Consider the following 16,364-nt stretch of genomic DNA (forward strand, 5'->3'; position numbering starts at 1 on the left):
CACCAATGATTGACAAGTGGTATAGATGCAACAGTCACTGCCTTCTGCGTTAGCTGAGTCGCATGCGTGATCACGCATGTAACCAACAGGATTTCAACGACAAGATCAGGGGCAGAGCCAGCACGTAGGCGACTTGCTAGCGCTACCAACAAGGTTGATCGATCTATTTGATCTAGGTGAGAGGCTGAGAGCACGGGGATCTGGTGAAGTAAATCCCCTCAAAACAATATGGGTGGAGTAAAATGAAAATTGAGGTATTAGGCCACGCGAGTAAGTCATAACAGAGTGCAATGCGTATTTAGATAGTTATAGATTATATTTGTAGGTACAAATTTTTTCATAATGAATGAAATTTTAACCATGTTTAAATAACCTCTATAAGAACTTTCAGAAAAGGCTGTCAAACAAACACTAAGAATAGCTCTGCAGGTAAGCCGAACAAGACATATTATCTTATTGTGATGAACAATTCATTTGAATATTATCTTAGATATTGATTAGAAATTGATCTGATCTCTTCCCATAAATTATTGTGTTATTAGAGATTGATTGATTCCTTCTCATAAATTTATTATTGTGTTACCATATATACATAAGATTAACCTGATGATTAGAGATTAATTTGTGACCGTGATCGATTCTTTCCCATAAATTTGTAATTGTGTTACCAAATATACGTAAGATTGATTTGATGATGATTAGAGGTTGATTTCCGGCTGTGATCATTTCCTTCCATAAATCTATTATTGTATTACCAAATATACATAAGATTGGTCTGATTTGGCAGTCCATATAAGAACTGGTTTAAATATACTACTGGAAGGATGGCGCAAATCAATCTGTGTGTGTGCATAGCATACGCATGGTAAGCTGGTCGTACGTGGGAGAACAAACAAATAAGATGAAACCTTACGTTCTTTGTAAGTAGTATATAAAGATTATTATTATAGTTCACATTTAGATTGGGATCACTACTAAATGTTTTCCTCTTTCCCACAAAAAGAAATTTTCTCTTTCTTATGAATTCAGACCTTCTTATCGTAATAACAGAGAGTTGATAGCTTCCTTGTTTATGTAATAACCCTAAGCCAGAAAAGTAATTAGTTATTGTTGCACTCCCCCGGTAGATGGAAGTTGGGCCTAGACTTATCGGTACAATAGTCGTAGGTCATGGACTTGCTCTTGGCGTTCTTGTACGCCGCCTCCTGCGCGGGCGTCAGGCTCCGGATCGCGTTCCACGACAGGCTCAGCGAGTCACACGGCGCGCCTCCGGTGGCGGGGCAGCCATAGACGTCGAAACCCTGTAACACGGCGGTGAACGGCGCACGGTTATAGTCGACCCTGTATTTGCCATTGTCCGTCGCCCAGTCGGAGCCGTCCCAGAGGCTCCCGCGGATCTTCATCGGCCTCACCAGGAACTGGCCTGGCGTGAGGTTCTTCAGCACCCGTATGGGGGTGTTGTCGACGAACATCCTGTGGTCGATCAAGGTGCACGTGATATACATATATATACATTGATCCGTTAGAGCAGATTGGAGAAGGATTATGGATGATGGATGGGCTTACACGAGCTGGTAGGGGTTCCAGAGTATCTTGTAGTCATGGAAATCGGCACTCGGGTCGAACCAAAGGTCGAACTTCTGCTCCCTCTCGCCTTTGCCGTTCAGGAAGATGTTGGTCTGCAGAGCGACCGGCTTGCCCTCCACGTTGCCCAAGAACTCGAAATCCACCTCGTCGTGGTCACCGTACTCGGGCTCCGACGTGAGCTACAAGAATACATAAAGTACATCTCAGTTCTAGTTTTCATCAAACGGAATGAAATGACTATACAAAATGTGGCAACACTAACATAGAAGGCCGTTACAACCCCGGCAGTGTACCCGGCGGGTATCTTGATCCTCATTTGGATCAACCCTGAACCATACGCCAGCTTGGAACTAAATCCAGCCCCTGCATCCAACGCAAACAAACAAATTTTGGGTCAAATTCAATCAAACTACGTCAGCTTTTCCGTGCATCACAATTAGGGCCAACTTAATTTAGTCTACTTGTATAAAACCACATGATTAGCTTTTTCTCCTGATCGTCGATGTGTAGGAGAAAAAGGTGATACGTACCGGAGCTCCTATCCAAGACGAGGCGAACTGATGTCCCCTGATTAACTAGGTGATTAGCATCTGTACCCCCTACTGCCACGAAGTTGTCGTTGAACACCGCCGCAGGCGCTGCTGTGCTGAGCAGCAAAGAGAGGAGGGGGAGGATGAGGAGGAGAAGCCATGGCTGCAAACTGGAAGCCATTGTTAGGTGCATTGGCCAAGAGATTGATCTACCTACGCGTGCTTCCTGCTTAACCAGGTTCTCAGCTCGTTCCCACAATGCTTCACTCACGCCATGACCCTTATATAAGGGTATAGATGTGCCACACATTCACGGCATGCATGCATGCATGTTTGTACGCTATTTTGAAAATTGATCGACTAAAAATGGCAGTAAATAAATAGTTGGCGAAAATGAAAATTACTGGGCATTTAAAACGGTTAATTGCCACGCACTAGAAAGTATAGACGTATCTTATATAATCCTTTTTTGCTAAAATTAGCATATCCTCAAACATTGCATTTTTGGCACACAATAAATTAATGATATGTATTGTTTAATAGTTTCACAGTTATTTTGCCATGCACTTGTAAATTCACAATAAGATTTCTTTGCTATATTTGGCATATTGTTATCGTTGATTTATTATGAATTGTTGCCTATAGTTTAATATTTGGACCATCCCTTGCGCTTGTATGAAGTTGGAATTGAATTATAAAATGGGAGCACTAGTAGAAAACACGGCTTTGGTCCAGGCCGGGTCAGCCCATTAGTCCCGGTTCAGTCTAGAACCGGGACCAATGTGGGCATTGGTCCCGGTTCGTGAGCCCAGGGGGCCGGCCGGGCCACGTGGGCCATTGGTCCCGGTTCATCTGGACCTTTTGGTCCTGGTTGGTGGGATGAACCGGGACCAATGGGCCTCGCTCCTGGCCCACCACCATTGGTCCCGGTTGGTGGCTTGAACCGGGACCAAAGGCTCCCCTTTAGTCCCGGCTCATGTCACCAACCGGGACCAATGAGGTGCCTATATATACCCCCTAGCAAGAGCAGAGCACAGTGCTCTGTTTTTTCTGGCCGAGGGGGAGAGGGCTTTGTGGTGCTCTAGCTCACCTCCTATGCACATGAGGTGTTCGATGGACTGCCCGAGCCACACTACTTAAGCTTTCTCCTCTCGAAGCTCGACCTCCAAACTCCATTTTCCTCGAGATTTGTCTAGATTTAGCGGTCTGTCACGCCCCGTCCCCGTCTTCACCGCCGTCGATCACCCGCGCCGGTCTCATCACCGACACCACCGTGGTGAGCCTCTTGTTCTTATCTTCTTTCTGAAATAAAAATATTCTTACTTGTATGTTTAGATAGATACTTGTATCATTTTCTTACATTTATTATTGCATCTTATATAGTGCGATGATTTTGATCCGCCCCCCTCGGCCCTCGTCCTGTCTATGATTCGGATGTGGTATGTATATTATCTTTATAACTATTGGTTCATTTATTGTTTATGAAAATTATGCCGACCAACGTGACATAGATTTTATTTATCTAGGATGTATGTGAATCGAAAATGCCAACCGACCCTATTGTCGAGAGGTTAAATTTAGTTGAAGAATAAAACAATTTGTTGAAGGAAAAAATAAAAAAAATTGAGGAGGAGAAGATGATATTGGAGTTGCATGTTGCGGATGTCGTCGATGATCACAAGATCAAGATGGCTGCAATGCGCTTGAAGATTAGAAAGATTAGAAAATATGCCATTCATACCGAGGCTTGGTATCATTATGCCGTTGGATCAATTGTTACCTTGGTTGCGATTATGATCGCATTTGTTTTCGCATTGAAATGTTTTACATAGTTTCAATGTATGATTTAATTAATTACATGCTCTGGAGAGCTATATGCTGTTAGATGAGAACTATATATGCACTTTGGTTTTAATGTGATGATGAACTTCTATTAATTTGGACACTTAATTATATATAATGCACGCAGATGAAACGACAATGGTTGTACGGTGACAGACACACCCGCGAGTACATTAAGGGCGTGCATGAGTTTCTCAATGCGGCTGAGGCAAACAAGCAGAATGGTTTTATGTGTTGTCCATGCACTGAATGTGGGAATACGAGGTCTTACTCTAACCGGAAAATCCTTCACTCCCACCTGCTTTACAAGGGTTTCATGCCACACTATAATGTTTGGACGAGGCACGGAGAAATAGGGGTTATGATGGAAGACGACGAAGAAGAAGACTACGATGACAACTATGTGCCCCATGAATACGGTGATGCTGCAACGGGGGGAGCTGGTGAAGATCAAGAGGAACCAGACGATGTGCCCAATGATGCTGCAACGGATGAAGCTGCTGAATATCAAGAGGAACCAGACGATGTGTCCGATGATGATGATCTCCGCCGGGTCATTGTCGATGCAAGGACACAATGCATTAGTCAAAAGGAGAAGCTGAAGTTCGATCGCATGTTAAAGGATCACAAAAAAGGGTTATACCCCAATTGCGAAGATGGCAACACAAATCTCGGTACCGTACTGGAATTGCGAAGATGGCAACACAAAAGGCAGAGAATGCTGTGGCTGACAAAGGATTTGAGAAGCTACTGAAAATATTGAAGAAGAAGCTTCCAAAGGACAACGAATTGCCCGACAGTACATACGCAGCAAAGAAGGTCGTATGCCCTCTAGGATTGGAGGTGGAGAAGATACATGCATGCCCTAATGACTACATCCTCTACCGCGGTGCATACAAGGATCTGAACGCATGCCCGGTATGCGGTGCATTGCGGTATAAGATCAGACGAGATGACCCTGGTGATGTTGACGGCGAGCCCCCCAGGAAGAGGGTTCCTACGAAGGTGATGTGGTATGCTCCTATAATACCACGGTTGAAACGTCTGTTCAAAAACGAAGAGCATGCCAAGTTGATGCGATGGCACAGTGAGAACCGAAAGAAAGATGGGAAGTTGAGAGCACCCGCTGACTGATCGCGGTGGAGAAAAATCGAGAGAAAGTACTGGGATGAGTTTCCAAAGGACCCAAGGAATGTATGGTTTGCTTTAAGCGCGGATGGCATTAATCCTTTCAGGGAGCAGAGCAGCAATCACAGCACCTGGCCCGTGACTCTATGTATGTATAACCTTCCTCCTTGGATGTGCATGAAGCGGAAGTTCATTATGATGCCAGTTCTTATCCAAGGCCCTAAGCAACCCGGCAACGAAATTGATGTGTACCTAAGGCCATTAGTTGAAGAACTTTTACAGCTGTGGAATGAAAACGGTGTACGTACGTGGGATGAGCACAGACAGGAGGAATTTAACCTTAAGGCGTTGCTGTTCGTGACCATCAATGATTGGCCCGCTCTCAGTAACCTTTTAGGACAGACAAACAAAGGATACCACGCATGCACGCACTGTTTAGATGACACTGAAAGTATATATATACCTGGACAAATGCAGGAAGAATGTGTACCTGGGCCATCGTTGATTTCTTCCGACCAACCATCAATGTCGAAAGAAAGGCAAGCATTTCAAAGGCGAGGCAGATCACCGGAAGAAGCCCGCCATGCGCACCGGTGATCACATGCTTGCTATGGTCAATGATTTACACTACGTAATCTTTGGAAAGGGTCCCAGTGGACTAGCTGTTCCGAATGACGCTGAGGGACACGCACCCGTGTGGAAGAAGAAATCTATATTTTGGGACCTACCCTACTGGAAAGACCTAGAGGTCCGCTCCTCAATCGACATGATGCACGTGACAAAGAACCTTTGCGTGAACCTGCTAGGCTTCTTGGGCGTGTATGGGAAGAAAAAAGATACACCTGAGGCACGGGAGGACCTGCAACGTTTGCACGAAAAAGACGGCATGCCTCCGAAGCAGTATAAAGGTCCTACCAGCTACGCTCTTACGAAAGAAGAGAAAGAAATCTTCTTTGAATGCCTGCTTAGTATGAAGGTCAGGACTGGCTTCTCGTCGAATATAAAGGGAATAATAAATATGCCAGAGAAAAAGTTTCAGAACCTAAAGTCTCATGACTGCCACGTGATTATGACGCAACTGCTTCCGGTTGCATTGAGGGGGCTTCTACCGGAAAACGTCTGATTAGCCATTGTGAAGCTATGTGAATTCCTCAATGCAATCTCTCAGAAGGTGATCGATCCAGAAATCTTACCAAGGCTAAGGAGTGATGTGGCGCAATGTCTTGTCAGTTTCGAGCTGGTGTTCCCACCATCCTGCTTCAATATCATGACGCACGTCCTAGTTCATCTAGTCGATGAGATTGTCATCCTGGGGCCCGTATTTCTACACAATATGTTCCCCTTTGAGAGGTTCATGGGAGTCCTAAAGAAATATGTCCGTAATCTCGCTAGGCTAGAAGGAAGCATCTCCATGGGCCATCAAACAGAGGATGTTATCGGGTTTTGTGTTGACTTCATTCCTGACCTTAACAAGATAGGTCTCCCTAAATCGCGGTATGAGGGGAGACTGACTAGAAAAGGCACTCTTGGAAGAGACTCAATAATATGCAGGGACGGATATTCTTGGTCTCAAGCACACTACACAGTTCTATAGAACTCTACCTTGGTGACCCCGTATGTCGATGAACACAAGAACAGTCTGCGCTCCAAACACCCGGAGCAGTGCGACGACTGGATTACATGTGAACACATCAGGACTTTCAGCAGTTGGATGGAAACACGTCTCAGAGGTGACAACAGTGTTTGTGATGAGTTATACTTGTTGTCCAGGGGACCATCTTTGACTGTATTGACTTACAAAGGATACGAGATAAATGGGAATACATTTTACATGATCGCCCAAGATCAAAAGAGCACCAATCAAAACAGCGGTGTCCGCTTTGATGCAGCAACCGAGAGCGGAAAGGACACATATTATGGTTACTTGACTACGGACCTGATTTTAAGGTCCCTTTGTTTAAGTGCAAATGGGTCAATCTGTTAGGCGGCGGGGTACAGGTAGACCCACAGTACGGAATGACAACAGTGGATCTGAAAAATCTTGGGTACACTAACGAACCGTTCGTCCTAGCCAATGGTGTGGCACAGGTTATCTATGTGAAGGACATGTCTACCAAACCGAGAAAAAGAAAAGATAAGAAAGCGAATACATCATACGGTGAGCCAAAGTGCCACATAGTTCTTTCAGGAAAAAGGGACATCCTGGGAGTGGACGGCAAGACAGACATGTCTGAAGATTATGAAAAGTTTCATGAAATTCCTCCCTTCAATGTCAAGGCTGACCCAAGCATCCTGATAAACAATGAAGATTATCCATGGTTACGGCGCAATAAGCAAATGACACAAGCAAAGAAAAAGTGAAGACTTTCTCCCGCAACTTTGTAACACACGAACATGCTACCATTGTCCGTTTTGTACATGCACATGCTATGTGGGTGAAATTATGATACCATCCCAACTTTCAACTTTTTCAGAGTTCATTTGAAATGCTTTCATGTCTTATGGTTCGGCCCTCGTAATACCATGACCATTAGTACCTGGCCCATGCCAACTTTCAACTTTCAACTTTCTAAAACTAATGGCACTAACAGAAAGTTTATAATTTTTCTCCTCGCCCCTGGCCCATGACCATTAGTCCCGGTTTGTGCCACAAACCGAGACTAAAGGGTTGGTCCTCGTTGCGGGCAGAGTTTAGTTCCACCTCGCCAACCGAAGGGGGCTCACACCGGTTTATAAGCCCTTCCCTCTCTACCTTGTTGAGCTCCTCTCAAAGTGAAAATAGATGCCCTAATAGAGAAAAGTTTAACCTAAATTCATAGTGAATTTCTCTGAAATTCATACAAATTTACTAGGAATTAAGGTTGAATTTTCTCTATAAGCGCATCTATTCTCATTTTTTAGTAAGTTAATCACAAACTTGTGATTCAAACAATTTTCAAAGAATTCAAATTTTAACTATTCAAATTTGAAAACTAATGGCACTAACAGAAAGTTTATAATTTTTCTAAAACTAATGGCACTAACAGAAAGTTTATAATTTTGCTAACCTAAAAGCAAATAGAATTAAAAATTGAAGCAAAAAACAAAAGAAAATAAATAATGCAAAAAACAGGAAAAAACTATTTTTATAGTAAAGTTAATCAGAAAATAAAATAAATAAAGCAACAAAGAAAACAAAATAACTAAAAAAGTGTTTTCAAATTTGAAAACTAATGGCACTAATAGAAAGTTTATAATTTTTCTAAAACTAATGGCACTAACAAAAAGTTTATAATTTTGCTAACCTAAAAGCAAACAGAATTAAAATTAAAGCAAAAAAACAAAAGAAAATAAATAATGCAAAAAACAAATCAAAATATAGGAAAAAACTATTTTTATAGTAAAGTTAATCAGAAAATAAAATAAATAAAGCAACAAAGAAAACTAAAAAAACTAAAAAAGTGTTTTCAAATTTGAAAACTAGTGGCACTAACAGAAAGTTTATAATTTTTCTAAAACTAAAAGCAAAAAGAATTAAAAAATAAAGCAAAAAACAAAAGGAAATAAATAATGCAGAAAACAAAAAAAAAACTGGAAAAAAATAGGGCTCACCCCTATAATATTTGTTATGACTAACTAAAATTACCAAATTGAGTATAATGATAAAACACAGTAATATTAAATAGCAGGAAAAAGATTGACTCAAAAATCAATTTTTATAGTAAAGTTATTCATAACCTAGTGATTCACACAAATTTTGAAAAAATCAAATTTAAACTATTCAAATTTTAAAACTAATGGCACTAACAGAAAGTTTATAATTTTTGTGACCTAAAATAAAAAAAAATCACTACAAAACTATAAGTATTTAGTTCTAAGTAGAAACAAAAGAACAAAAAAAAGTGCCACCTACTGGGCCCCCAGGGCCTGAATACGACTAGAAACCCTACCATGGGCCAGGATTTAGGCCCGCGGGAGGCCCAGTAGGCCCACAGGCACAGATTGCAGTGTTAGGTCCGAAAGCCTGCTTTAGAGAGGAGCTCGAGAGAGAAGGCGCACCGCACCTTATAAATAGGTGCGCCTCCCTCTCAACTAGCGAGGTGGGACTAAATATTTGGGTTCGGGGCAGCACAGGCCTTTGGTCCCGGTTGGTGGCACCAACCGGGGCTAAAGAGGGGCATTGGTCCCGGTTGGTGCCACGAACCGTGACCAATGCCCCTCTTTAGTCCCGGTTGGTGCCACCAACCGGGACCAAAGGCCGCCGCTTCCCGCCCTTTGGGCTGCTGAAAATTGGCCTTTGGTCCCGGTTGGTGGCACCAACCGGGACTAAAGGGGGGCATTAGTCCCGGTTTGTGCCATGAACCGGGACCAATGCTGTCAGTATATAAGCTGGACTTGTGAAAATTTCACAACTTCACCGTCAGTTCGTGCCCGATGCCCCAGCGCTACTCCTCGTCGCCGTCGCCATCATCGCCCCTGCCTCCGACGCTGTCGCCGCGCCGCCCCTGCCCCGACGCCGTCGCCGTGCCGCCCCTACCTCCGACGCCGTCGCCGGGCCGCCCCTGCCTCCGGTGCCGTCGTCGTGCCGCCCCTGCCGCCGACCACGTCGTCGCCGCGCCGGCCCCTGCCCCGTGCCCTAGCCCCTTCCCGCGGCCCGCCCCCGCCTGCCGGCGCCCTTGCCTCCCCCGCCGTCGCCATCGCTAGACGCCCCCGCTGTGAGCCGCCGCGCCGGTCCGGCTCTGTTTTGATTTTGTATTAGATTAATTTTTTGTTCATATATATATAATGTATATTTGTATGTATGTGGCTATATGTAAGTTCAAAGCATGTTTTTATTAGATTAATTTCTTATTAGATTTATTACATTCATGTTTTTGTTCATATATGTATTTTTTTGTTCATATGTGTATTAATGTTTTTGTTGCATATATGTAATTTTTTTAATTGTATATATGTATGTGGTAGCTATATATGCATGATGAGGGGGGTGGGGGTCGATATACCCCCTCCCCGATAATTTCAACATGAGCGGAGGTCGATATACCCCCTCCCCGACAACATGAGAGAGGGACGAGGGGTCGAGAGAACTAAATAAGAAGAAGAAGAGGAGAGGAAGAAGAGGAGAAATAAATAAGAAGAAGAAAAAATAAGAAAAAGAAGAGGAGAAGAAGAAAGGAATAGTGGAGAAGAAGAGAAAATAGAATATATTCTATTTTTTCTTCTTCTCCACTATTCCTTTCTTCTTCTCCTCTTTTTTTCTTCTTTTTTTTCTTCGATCTTCTCCTCTAGCTATTCCTTTCTTCTTCTCCTCTTTCTTCTTCTTCTTCTTCTTCTTCTTCTTCTTCTTAATTTTTATCGGGAACGAGGGTGTCGAGGATCGCCGAGGGGTTGAGGGTCGGGAACTAGGGTAGAGGGTCGAGGGTCGTTAAGGGGTCAAGGGTCAAGGGTTTCAGGGTCGAGGGTTCGAGGGTTCTATAGGGTCGAGGGTCGAGGGTTCCAGGGTCGTCTAGGGGTCGAGGGTTCCAGGGTCGTCGAGGGTTCGAGGGGTCCAGGATCGCCGAGGGTCGAGAGAGGTTTCCTAGTGTCAAAGTATTGAACAAATCCATGCCTTCATCATTAGCCGGAAGTAACCAGGGCATGTTGGTACGAAGTTCTGTAAAGTTGTTCTGTAATGGAGTCCCAGATAGGATAATCCGCCTTTTGGTACGAATTCAGCGAAGGCCTTCCAAATAGCAATATTCGGAAGGATCTTGCTGAACTTTGTACCAAAAAGTGAATTATCCTATCTGGGACTCCGTTCCAGAACAACTTTGAAGAGCTTCGTACCATCATGCACATGTTACTTTCGCCTAATGATGAAGACATGGTTTTGTTGAATCCTTTGACACTACACAACCTCCCGATCCCTCGGTGATGCTCTCGAACATGAGAGGAAGAAGAGGATAAAAAAAGAAGAGGAAGAAGAAAAAAAGAGGAGAAGAAAGAATAGAGGAGTTCTTCTCCTCTATTCTTTCTTCTCCTCTTTTTTTTCTTCCTCTTCCTCTTTTTTTTATCGGGAACGAGGGTCGTCGAGGGACATAGATGTAGTGTCGTCGTTGTCGATATATACCCCCTCCCGATAGCTTACTATGATTAGGTAGCTAGTTCTACGTTTGGCACTAATATATCCATCTGTCATGTTAATTGCCATGTTGTAAATATTTGTAGAAACTATGGACACGGCCTGAGACGAAGCAAAAGAAGCGTTGTTGAGGGACATAATTGCAGAAGGAAGTGATGCCGTCTTGTTGTTTGTCAACGACACCGATGGTCTGGAAGGAGTGGGTGAACAAGCTGGCTACGGTGACCTAATGCCGGTGCAAGAAGAAGAACATGAGGACGGCTCCGGTGACCCAATGCCGGTGCAAGAAGGAGACCGTGATGACGGCTCCGGTGACCGAACCGAGTCCGACCAGGTATATATATTAGTTAAGCCTGTGCTGACTAGCTGATTGATGCATTCATTGTTTTGGTATGTACACATATTAGTTAAGTCTTTGTTCTTTTTTCTAGCCCTCCGGATCGAGCACAACTTTGGTAAAGAGACGAGGCCCGAAGAAAAAGTTGAGCTCGGATGAAAAGCTTGAGATCATAGCAATCGCGCCCGACGGCCAACCGATTGAACCCCTCCGGACAAAGAGCGCATTTGTTGCTCAGTGCGGGGTTCTGGTTAGGGACAAGATCCGATAAGCATCCAGCAATGGTTTAAGCCGGCTACAGAAGACCCTGAGGTGTCTTATGTCAATGATATGCAGAAAAATGATCTTTGGACTGAGCTGAAGTCAAATTTCACCCTACCCCCAGAGGATGATCCGGAGAAGCCAGTTAAAGAGCAATTAATCAAGTCTTTTGCTCTTAAGAGGATGGCAGATCTATTCAGGAGGTGGAAGAAAGAGCTGAATAGGTTTGTTGATAAAAAAGAGACACCAAAATTCAAGGGCGGATATGAGAAGATCAGAGATCACTGGCCCGCATTTGTGGCCCACAAGACATCGGAAAAGAGTAAGAAGATGTCGGTGACAAACAAGCAAAATGTTGCGAAGAAGATGCTTCACCATCGCACGGGGTCAGGTGGGTACCTCGTAGCCCGGCCTAAGTGGGCCAAGACTGAGAATGATCTGGTTGCTAAAGGGATCGAACCAGAGACAATTAGCTGGCCAGACCGTTGCCGGACTTGGTTCTTCGGGGCTGGCGGAACCTTGGACCCTGTAACAGGGAAGTGCATTTGGACGAACGATCAAATGGACATACCAGTCAGGAAGCTTAAGCAGTATATCGAAGCAACGCAGCAAGGGAAGTTCTTTCCAGACAGAGAGAACGACGAGCTCACAATGGCCCTCGGGAATCCTGAGCACCCTGGACGGACGCGAGGCACGCCAGGCTCCATTCCGTGGAAGATTGGGTTTCCGGACGCAGGCGGTTACAAATCCCATGAGAGGAGGAAAAAAGTGCAGCAGACCCAAATGCAGGCGCTGCAAGCAAGGGTAGACGCGATAGAGGAACGATAAGCAAATCCTAGCAAACGTACTGCCGAAGCTTCCCCCGAAGCTACCCCGCCACCTCAGCGCAGAAGCAGCGTGGCTTCCACCGAGCTGCTTCAGCCGGAGCATGCCTTGACGGCTCCTGCCAGCTATCCCGTGGATGCTATAACGGAGTCTCAAAATTGCCACCTTATGACGCAATGGATGAATTTGAAGGTCAAGGCGGCTGTTTGCTCTGTTTATCCTACTGAACCCGGCGCAACTTTTCACTGCCGGCCGATTCCAGAAGGATATGCTAGGGTGATGGTGGGTGAAATAACGGAGGGATTTGAGGACCTCCAGCTTAACCACCCTACCGATAAAGGGGAGACTCGGCTGGGGTCTGCTCTGAAGACTCCATGCCTATGGCCGAAGGAGCTCATCAACCTTCCGAACTGGACGCCTCCGCCTCCTCCTCCTCCTCCGGCAAGTCAGGGCACTCCGCCTCCTCCACCGCCTCCTCCTCCGGCGAGTGACGATCAGGGCCCTTGGCCGGCTCCTTCTCCGGCGCGTGGCGGCACTCTGCCTCCTTCTCCGCCTGCACCGACGCGCCCGAGCAGCCAGCCTCCTCCTTCTCCGCCTCGTCAGCAAGGGCGGAAGAGACCTGCCGCCGCTCCAGCTGCTCCGACGCGTCGTAGTCCTTCTCCTCCGCCTCTTAAGCAAGTAAAGAAGACAACCGCTCTGTCTGCTCGGTCGGTGTCTAGCAGTACAACCAGAGGCGGGAGGACATACAGATTCGGTCCTTCTCTGAAGACTCCAGAGAAGTTACCATATGAGAGGACCCCGGAGGAGAACGCCGAGATCGCGTGAACTGAAGTGGATGACTGGTTTCAAGGGTTGAGAGCAAAGAGACATCCACCTCCGGAGGAGAAGGTAGATCCGGTGAAAGTGAAGCGCACTCTGGCTGCCCTGACAAAACCACCGAAGTCTCCGACGAAAGGAAACTATGAGTGCATTATTGGAAAGGAATTTGCCGAAGCGGAGCGGTTGGGAAGTACTGTCAGTGATCAAAGGCTGAAAGAACGATGAGCTGGGAAACAAATTGCCCAGCTCGGCGAACAAGCGAAGCAATCGTGCCCCCCGCTCAAGGTGCCTAGCCACAACGTCGCTAATGATCCGAGGATGGTGCCCGGTTATAGCAATCTTGCAGATTACCCGCTCGACGATGTACATTATGAACCCATGGACGTGCAGATACAAAGATACGAGTACAGGAAGCCTCTTGTCAAAGATGAAAGATCTCTATCAACGATGATGTGAAGATTGCATGATTGGTACTTGAAAATCTGCAGAGACTCTGGGGGGAGGAGTACTTTGTATGTGAAAGTTAAAAAGGAGCATGATCTCGTTGGAATTGAACTGTTGCCTGTTCCATTTGAGGAGTTCTATCAGTTTTTCAATCAATTGCCCCTCGATAAAACAACGGTCGCCTGCTACTATCTGTAAGTAGTACTACTTCTGTCATTAAGTTTCTCTATATAGCTTAGCTCTTTCATTGCATGTATTTATAATCATCCTCACTATATTATGCAGATTGAAGATCGCCGAATTGAGGAAAAGACAAGTCGGTGATATTGGGTTCATTAACACATATCTCATAGATGCAACTCAGGTTAAATTTCATGCCGCAGCTACCGAGGCCAACTTGCTACGATTGTTGGTAATAAATGAAAACAAACATATAATACTCTTTCCTTACAACTTCAAGTAAGTGTTACTGTCTTGTGCGTATTCGGTTTCCCTTATATATTAGTCAAGGTTATAGTAATGTAATTGATGAGTTATGCATGCTTGTGCAGTTTCCATTATATTCTCCTAGAGATTAAGCTTGAGCAGGGACTAGTAACCATCTTAGACTCAAGACGAAAAGATCCCCAGGACTATGCAGACATGACTCAAATACTCGAGAAGTAAGTTAAATCGATCATTATCCACCATAGCAGCAACTTTGTTCATTTCCTGATATATCAAGTAATTGTTTTCTTTGTCCGGCAAGGTTTGGAGAAAATTCATCAGAAAAGCTCCGGGACTGCCGAAGGAGCTGCAATTTAGACACCCGAAAGTAAGTACTATAGTAGCATTTTAAGCGCATCTACTAGTCATTCAAGCGCTAGTTTCATCAATACCATTTGGCATTCTTGCTTATCAGTTTGATTAACCTCTATTTCTTGTAAAGTGGTTGTGGCAGGAACAAGGGAATGATTTCTGTGGATACTATGTTTGCGAGTCCATCCGCCACACAACCTGTGAGCGGGGCTACACTAACGAACAATATGAAGTACGTAAATAACAACATTCACAATTTTATTTTATTACCATCATTTGTGTTGAGTTTCATTCATTCATATATATATATGTATTGACCCCTTCTTTAAATTAGATGTTTTGGAAGCGGGATGAACTCCTAGCACCAGCTCGCATGCGAGCAATTCAAGAGGAATTGGCGGCATTCTTTCTTGACCACGTGATCCCTGAAGACGAAGAATTTTATGTGGACCCTGAGTCCGTATGATTATATTTGTAAGAGATATTTATTGTATATATGTAGCCGGCAGTGTCAGATAGATATACGAGAACTTGTTATTCGACCAATCTCTCAGAGAAGGAGATGTGGTCGATATCACTTCTCTCTGTATGCATATATGTTCATGACGATCTTCTGTTTCCTTCGTTTGCTTACTAGTTAGCTAGCGTGTCTAGTCCTCTCTATACGTATGTATAGTACGTAGCGTCGATCAAGCATGGACATAAGAGAGGACACTTCTCTTTATTAATTATAGCTAGCTAACACAATATATGAAACACCTAAATTAACCCCCCAAAACCCCCAATCCCCCCCCCTTCAAAAAAAACAAAAACCCCAGCCACAGAAATACTGACGCGTGGATGCCTATTGGTCCCGGTTGGTGCCACCAATCGGCAGGGCCGGGCCGACAAAATCCGGGGCCCTGTGCGGAACTAAAAAAAGAGGCCCTATCTAACCAAAAAATATGAACTAACGAACAATTATAATATATATATATATCATAGAAAAAAATTGTATAGATAAGAAAATGTCTTACATAATAATTGAACATATTAAAAAGTCATACATATCCAACTCCCCTAATTGAATTTATACGGTAGTGTATATCAATTGAAGGTCATGCGCCAATATTTGGCAATAAGACGAACTGTCTAACTCATCTAATTTTCGGTCCTGTGATATTTAACCGAGGAGATAAGAACCAATCTCTAACGAAGTAACGATCCCTGCCGATAGTTAATTAGAAAAGTAGGAACTCAGAGTAGGAACCGAAATTAATCGAAATGGAGGACTCGTTAAGAACCTGGAGACTAGAATTGTTCATCGATCAATCCAACAGCGGCACCGCGGCAGCGGTCTGTCGCCCTGAATCCGAATACCGATGGATCTAAGGACCGAGCCACCGAGGGATGAGGCGTTAGGGCTCGAGGCATCAATGGCTCCATGCGACGAGACTTTTTCTTTTTCTTGAGCTGTAATCTAAGCGATCCAGTTTTTTTTTTCTTGAGAAAATGTAGCGATGGAGGAGGAGTCCAGGAGAACAATCCGTCATCGCTCTCGCTCGATGGCCTCGTCTCCAGGCCCAGTAGCGCTTAACTATAAAACTAGGCCTATATAAAAAATTTGGGGCCCTCCAGAATTTTGGGCCCTGTGCGGACCGCACATATTGTACCACTGTAGGTCCGGCCCTGCCAACCGGGACCAAAAGGTCTC

General features: G+C 44.6%; 1 protein-coding gene across 1 annotated transcript; it reads right to left on the reverse strand.

Annotated features, from left to right (window-relative positions):
* Window positions 1–1,100: 1,100 nt before the first annotated feature.
* On the reverse strand, window positions 1,101–2,298 carry LOC123057854 (putative xyloglucan endotransglucosylase/hydrolase protein 1). Its single transcript, XM_044480732.1, has 4 exons — window positions 2,118–2,298; window positions 1,850–1,950; window positions 1,567–1,766; window positions 1,101–1,473 (listed from the first exon to the last, which is right to left on the reverse strand). Exons 1-4 carry the CDS (start codon window positions 2,296–2,298, stop codon window positions 1,101–1,103), a joined length of 855 nt encoding a protein of 284 aa, XP_044336667.1.
* Window positions 2,299–16,364: the final 14,066 nt, after the last annotated feature.

Source organism: Triticum aestivum, chromosome 3A (genome assembly GCF_018294505.1).
Source record: "Triticum aestivum cultivar Chinese Spring chromosome 3A, IWGSC CS RefSeq v2.1, whole genome shotgun sequence".
NCBI classification, from domain to species: Eukaryota; Viridiplantae; Streptophyta; class Magnoliopsida; order Poales; family Poaceae; genus Triticum; species Triticum aestivum.